The sequence below is a fragment of the Mizuhopecten yessoensis genome, unplaced genomic scaffold (assembly GCF_002113885.1).
Source record: "Mizuhopecten yessoensis strain PY_sf001 unplaced genomic scaffold, ASM211388v2 scaffold4421, whole genome shotgun sequence".
NCBI classification, from domain to species: Eukaryota; Metazoa; Mollusca; class Bivalvia; order Pectinida; family Pectinidae; genus Mizuhopecten; species Mizuhopecten yessoensis.
The window spans coordinates 126,328-133,819 of NW_018405538.1; the positions used below are offsets into that span (position 1 = coordinate 126,328).

The 7,492-nt window shown below is 40.3% G+C and overlaps 1 protein-coding gene across 1 annotated transcript in view; it reads right to left on the reverse strand.

Annotated features, from left to right (window-relative positions):
* Window positions 1–4,320, reverse strand: part of LOC110449029 (transmembrane channel-like protein 2) — a 36,817-nt gene extending 32,497 nt beyond the window's left edge. Inside the window, exons 1-5 of the mRNA XM_021495602.1 lie at window positions 4,096–4,320; window positions 3,764–3,928; window positions 3,369–3,566; window positions 3,007–3,138; window positions 2,682–2,876 (exon numbers count right to left, since the gene is read on the reverse strand). Coding sequence (XP_021351277.1) covers window positions 2,682–2,876; window positions 3,007–3,138; window positions 3,369–3,566; window positions 3,764–3,928; window positions 4,096–4,320 — 915 coding nt within the window. The remainder of the gene's footprint in view (window positions 1–2,681; window positions 2,877–3,006; window positions 3,139–3,368; window positions 3,567–3,763; window positions 3,929–4,095) is intronic.
* Between the last annotated feature and the right edge of the window lie 3,172 nt (window positions 4,321–7,492).

Sequence of the window (7,492 nt, forward strand, 5' to 3'; positions counted from 1 at the left end):
CCCGGCCTCTAGACAGACGTTACTAACTCGGAACCTCTGCTCCTGGTAACCCCGGCCTCTAGACAGACGTTACTAACTCGGATCCTCTGCTCCTGGTAACCCCGGCCTCTCGACAGACGTTACTTACTCGAGCTCCCTTCTCCTGGTAACCCCAGCCTCTACACAGACGTTACTTACTCGGACCCTCTTCTCCTGGTAACCCTGGCCTCTCGACAGACGTTACTTACTCGAGCTCCCTTCTCCTGGTAACCCCAGCTTCTAGACAGACGTTACTTACTCGGACCCTCTTCTTCTAGTAACCCCGGCCTCTCGACAGACGTTACATAGTCGAGCCCCCTTTTCTTGGTAACCCCGGCCTCTAGAAAGACGTTACTTACTCGAGCCCCCTTCTCATGGTAACCCCGGCCTCTCGACAGACGTTACTTCCTCGAACCCCCTTTTCCTGGTAACCCTGGCCTCTCGACAGAGGACCCCCTTCTCCTGGTAACCCTGGCTTCTCGACAGACGCTCCTTACTCGGACCCCCTTCTCCTATTAACCCCGGCGTCTCGACAGACGTTACTTCCTCGAACCCCCTTTTCCTGGTAACCCCGGCCTCTTGAAAGACGTTACTTACTCGACCCCCCTTTTCCTGGTAACCCCGGCCTCTCGAAAGACGTTACTTACTCGAGCTCCCTTTTCCTGGTAACCCCGGCCTCTTGAAAGTCGTTACTTACTCGAGCCCCCTTTTCCTGGTAACCCCGGCCTCTCGACAGACGCTACTTACTCGGACCCCCTTCTCCTATTAACCCCGGCCTCTCGACAGACGTTACTTACTCGAACTCCCTTTTCCTGGTAACCCTGGCCTCTCGACAGACGCTACTTACTCGAACTCCCTTCTCCTGGTAACCCCGGCCTCTCGCCAGACGCTACTTACTCGAGCCCCCTTCTCATGGTAACCCCGGCCTCCCGACAGACGCTACTTACTCGAGCCCCCTTCTCTGGGAACCACGGCCTCGCGCCAGACGTTATTTACTCGAGCCGCCATCTTTTGGTAACCCCGGCCTCTCGACAGACGCTACTTACTCGAGCCCCCTTCTCTGGTAACCACGGCCTCGCGCCAGACGTTATTTACTCGAGCCGCCATCTTTTGGTAACTCCGGCCTCTCGACAGACGCTACTTACTCGAGCCTCTTCTCATGGTAACCCCGGTCCCTCGACAGACGCTACTTACTCGAGCCCCCTTCTCCTGGTAACCCCGGCCTTTCGACAGCTGACCTTCATGCTTCTCCACATACGACTTGGCAAAACTGTTAATATAAAATAAATGTCACAGAAAATAACAACATGGAAGAGATAGGTCACACGCTGTGAAAAGGTTTAACCATCTCGAGGATTTCTTCTGAAGCAGAAAAACCCATATTGAGTGATCCTAAGGACAACGGGTATATTTGAACAGTGGATAATTCGTATGTAAGTGGTTAACCATTATAATTGGTTATACCATTGTAAGTGGTTATACCATTGTAAGTTGTTATACCATTGAAAGTGGTTATACCATTGTAAGTGGCTATACCATTGAAAGTGGTTATACCATTATAAGTGGTTATACCATTATAAGTGGTTATACGATTGTAAGTGGTTATACCATTGTAAGTGGTTTTACCATTGTAAGTGGTTATACCATTGAAAGTGGTTATACCATTGAAAGTGGTTATACCATTGTAAGTGGTTATACCATTGAAAGTGGTTATACCATTATAAGTGGTTTTACCATTGTAAGTGGTTATACCATTATAAGTGGTTATACCATTGTAAGTAGTTATACCATTATAAGTGGTAATACCATTGTTAGTGGTTATACCATTGTAAGTGGTTATACCATTGTAAGTGGTTTTACCATTGTAAGTGATTATACCATTATAAGTGGTAATACCATTATAAGTGGTTATACGATTGTAAGTGGTTATACCATTATAAGTGGTTATACCATTATAAGTGGTTATACGATTGTAAGTGGTTATACCATTGTAAGTGGTTATACCATTATAAGTAGTTATACCATTGTAAGTGGTTATACCATTGTAAGTGGTTATACCATTATAAGTTGTTATACCATTGTAAGTGATTATACCATTATAAGTGGTAATACCATTGTAAGTGATTATACCATTGTAAGTGGTTATATCATTGTAAGTGGTTATACAATTGTAAGTGGTTATACCATTGTAAGTGGTTATATCATTGTAAGTTGTTATACCATTGTAAGTGGTTATACCAATATAAGTGGTTATACCATTATAAGTGGTTATACCATTGTAAGTGGTTATACCATTGTAAGTGGTTATACCATTGTAAGTCATCAGACACCAATAGTCAACAGCAGTCATACATCCCTGCTATACACAGCAAAACAAAACATGGAGAAATGCACATGGGTTCCTAACTGGTAAGCATAACTTGTACCAAAGTGGTATGATCCATGAGGTCTCCAATCAACTCTAGGAAATGACGTAGGTCACAAGCGATCTAAGACGCAGCGAACAAGTATTTAACGTCACACTAATTCCCTTTGTTAGAAAGCTTGTCCTGATGACGACCAGCAGTTAATTCAATAAATAAATTGTTGGCTTTACCTGATCAAGGTAAGTTTTTTTCTCTATTCTTTACCTGATCAATGTGAGTTTTTTCTCCATTCTTTACCTGATCAATGCGAGCCTTTTCTCCATTCTTTACCTGATCAATGTGAGTCTTTTTTCCATTCTTTATCTGATCAATGCTTGTTTTTCCATTCTTTACCTGATCAATGTGAGTTTTTTCTCCATTCTTTACCTGATCAATGCGAGTTTTTTCTCCATTCTTTACCTGATCAATGCGAGCCTTTTCTCCATTCTTTGCCTGATCAATGTGAGTCTTTTTTCCATTCTTTATCTGATCAATGCTTGTTTTTTCCATTCTTTACCTGATCAATGTGAGTTTTTTCTCCATTCTTTACCTGATCAATGCGAGTTTTTTCTCCATTCTTTACCTGATCAATGCGAGCCTTTTCTCCATTATTTGCCTGATCAATGTGAGTTTTTTCTCCATTCTTTACCTGATCAATGTGAGTTTTTTCTCCATTCTTTACCTGATCAATACGAGCCTTTTCTCCATTCTTTACCTGATCAATGTGAGCCTTTTTCCATTCTTTACCTGATCAATGCTAGTTTTTTCTCCATTCTTTACCTGATCAATGTGAGTTTTTCTCCATTCTTTACCTGATCAATGCGAGCCTTTTCTCTATTCTTTACCTGATCAAGGTAAGTTTTTTTCTCTATTCTTTACGTGATCAATGTGAGAGTTTTTTCCATTCTTTACCTGATCAATGTGAGTTTTTTTTCCATTCTTTACCTGATCAATGTGAGTTTTTTCTCCATTCTTTACCTGATCAATGCGAGTTTTTTCTCCATTCTTTACCTGATCAATGCGAGCCTTTTCTCCATTCTTTGCCTGATCAATGTGAGTTTTTTCTCCATTCTTTACCTGATCAATGTGAGTTTTTTCTCCATTCTTTACCTGATCAATACGAGCCTTTTCTCCATTCTTTACCTGATCAATGTGAGCCTTTTTCCATTCTTTACCTGATCAATGCTAGTTTTTTCTCCATTCTTTACCTGATCAATGTGAGTTTTTCTCCATTCTTTACCTGATCAATGCGAGCCTTTTCTCTATTCTTTACCTGATCAAGGTAAGTTTTTTTCTCTATTCTTTACGTGATCAATGTGAGCCTTTTTTCCATTCTTTACCTGATCAATGTGAGTTTTTTCTCCATTCTTTACCTGGTCAATGCGAGTTTTTTCTCCTTTCTTTACCTGAATAATGCGAGCCTTTTCTCCATTCTTTGCCTGATCAATGTGAGCCTTTTTTCCATTCTTTACATGATCAATGCGAAACCTTTCTCCATTCTTTACCTGATCAATGTGAGTTTTTTCTCCATTCTTTACCTGATCTATGTGAGCCTTTTTTTCCATTCTTTACCTGATCAATGTGAGTTTTTTCTCCATTCTTTACCTGATCAATGTGAGCCTTTTTTTCCATTCTTTACCTGATCAATGTGAGTTTTTTCTCCATTCTTTACCTGATCAATGCGAGTTTTTTCTCCTTTCTTTACCTGATTAATGCGAGCCTTTTCTCCATTCTTTGCCTGATCAATGTGAGTTTTTTCTCCTTTCTTTACCTGATTAATGCGAGCCTTTTCTCCATTCTTTACCTGATCAATGTGAGTTTTTTCTCCATTCTTTACCTGATCAATGGGAGCCTTTTCTCCATTCTTTACCTGATCAATGTGAGCCTTTTTCTCCATTCTTTACCTGATCAATGTGAGTTTTTTCTCCATTCTTTACCTGATCAATGGGAGCCCTTTCTCCATTCTTTACCTGATCAATGTGAGTTTTTTCTCCATTCTTTACCTGATCAATGCGAGCCTTTTCTCCATTCTTTACCTGATCAAGGTATGTTTTTTTCTCTATTCTTTACGTGATCAATGTGAGTTTTTTCTACATTCTTGACCTGATCAATGTGAGTTTTTTCTCCATTCTTTACCTGATCAATGCGAGTTTTCCATTCTTTACCTGATCAATGTGAGTTTTTTCCATTCTTTACCTGATCAATGTGAGTTTTTTCTCCATTCTTTATCTGATCATTGTGAGTTTTTTCTCCATTCTTTACCTTATCAATGTGAGTTTTTTCTCCATTCTTTACCTGATCAATGCGAGTTTTTTCCATTCTTTACCTGATCAATGTGAGTTTTTTCTCCATCCTCCAAGGCTGATACCGGACACTCTCGATGATCCCCTTCTGAAGCTTAATGTTCTCATAGATATCCTCATCGTCATCTGACGAATCATTAAATTCACCGTATATCTTTTGAATGTCCTCTTGATCACTGTAAATATAAATGTAAAACTCTTTTGTTCGGGTATAAAACACCTATAAAGAAACAGTTGTTCTGGTAAAAAGGTAGCCACATATTAATATCGTTTCGACAAGACGACATTTCAGTGTGATGCCCGACAATGTTCGCCTGTACTGTTTGGAATGCCCGACAATGTTCGCCTGTACTGTTTGGGATGCCCGACAATGTTCGCCTGTACTGTTTGCGATGCCCGACAATGTCCGCCTGTACTGTTTGGGATGCCCGACCTTGTTCGCCTGTACTGTTTGGAATGCCCGACAATGTTCGCCTGTACTGTTTGGGATGCCCGAGCTTGTTCGCCTGTACTGTTTGGGATGCCCGACAATGTTCGCCTGTACTGTTTGCGATGCCCGACAATGTTCGCCTGTACTGTTTGGGATGCCCGACAATGTTCGCCTGTACTGTTTGGGATGCCCGACAATGTTCGCCTGTATTTTGGGAATCTCCCTAAGATTATTTTACATCTCTACAGGGTTCGGGGTGACTGCGGTACCCCACAGCATGTTATCGTGATTTATGTATGACCCATTTCAGAGTTGGAGTTTTTGTTTGTTTGTATTCTGTAAAGAGGAAATTAAAGAAACCAAAATAGATTCGCCGCCCCCATCGTTACACCTGGGATTCCTATCTTTCCTAACCCTTTATTTTCCGTTGTGTCTCTCTAGACTCCGCGTCTTCATATAACCTTAGCGGTCACGACGAAGTTTAACCCAATACAATCCAAACTGGTTTTTTCTTTTAAATGAAAGGTCGCTGGTTTTTGACGCCTATGAGAGTCAAATAATAATACTGATATACAACATTTATATATCGCCCTATATTATAATTTGTTAAATTACTCTTAAGCGCTTCACAACTATGGATAATAGCATTAGTTATAACAGTTAAACAAACAAAGACTTACAATCATCATTTTAGATTAAACAAGAAGATAATCATTTCAATGTGCACATCAATTAATAAATAAAGGGTGGTATGTACATGACGTCTGTGCAAAGGGCCAAAAATACAGACGTGAAGAGGTACGTTTTCATGTCCTTCTTGAATTTGGCCAGGGTATCTAACTTTATAATAGCAGATGGTAAAGTATATTCTCATGAAACAATAAAATGTATACAACACATCATTTCATGAGACATGCATATAAACGTAATGGTGTTTTCAGTTTTCGTTCCTGAGAAGAAATTGAGAAATATTCAAATATCCTATTCTTTCTCGGACAGCCCATCCTTTTTCTTCAGACATTTATAATATTCAAATACTCTATTCATGCAGAAACATTCAAACATCCCATCTTTCCTCTACAGACTTTGATATATAATAAAAGTGATCCTATTCTTCCCACGTGAACATGTATTAAGCAGTACATTGTCCTAACTCACCATTTCTCACAGAATTCGGCGACTACAGCAGCAGTAGACTTGCGTTGTTTCCTACCTCGCGGTTTGCTAGGTCCACTTCGGTCTGTTTGACAGGACACAGTGACATTCCGTGGAAATGACATTCTGTCACCAATCACGGTTACCTAACTCTGCTTGTGTTCAGCTTTCGAACAGGTTTTAAGTTTATACTTTTAAATATCGTAGTTCGCGTTGTAGGTCTAAAATATAGCATACAAATATAACGTCCACGTGCATGTTCGCGTTATTTTCAATGTGATTCCAAAGCATATGTTGATTCTTCTGCAAGTCTTTCAAAGAGAATCGCAAAAGATTATTTCTTCTGTGTGTGCAGTATTTAATTGATAACGCTTGTTTGCCCAGCATCAGTGTCAGTGGACTGGGTATTACTCTTTTTCATCATGTTAATATTTCAAGCGTGATTAACGGAGTCTAACACTACGCAGTCTCGGTAGCGCACCGTGCTGACGGCTAATGAAAGGATTAGTAATGTACTGAACATTTCTGTCCTTTAGAACCTCTCGGGGTTTATGTAACCAATAATCACCGCATTCACACCAGTGTATTTATTGGTGTTTGACGAGGCGTGGTGACCGATGCTGGGTGTATCTTTAGCAATGGGGGGGGGGGGGCAATGGGGAATGGGGAGGCATACAGCGTGATGGGTACCAACTACTACACAGTGCAGGTTTCCCCTCCCAGATAGTTCCGTTTTTGTGTGAATATTTCTACATACAAATTGATCTGTTAACTGGATGATGTTTCTTAATCTTTCTTGGATGGGGAATGCGTAATGTAAACGGCTTCAGCAATATAATTTACATTGGTGTGCGTTTCATATCTTTAAATTAGAAGATAAATATGACGGTTTCTCAACAACATTGTCACAAGTCACCAGATAGTCGCCTTTACCTGTTGTGGGCTTACCTTACATAAATACCTGTGTATTTGCAATCTATCAGAGTTGGCCTGGTGAGTGTAACAATTTCAATCTATCAGAGTTGGTGAGTGTAACAATTTCAATCTATCAGAGTTGGTGGGTGTAACAATTTCAATCTATCAGAGTTGGTGAGTGTAACAATTCCAATCTATCAGAATTGGTGAGTGTAACAATGTCACTATATACATAAAGTACAGACCACTATTTCGTAAATGTGTAA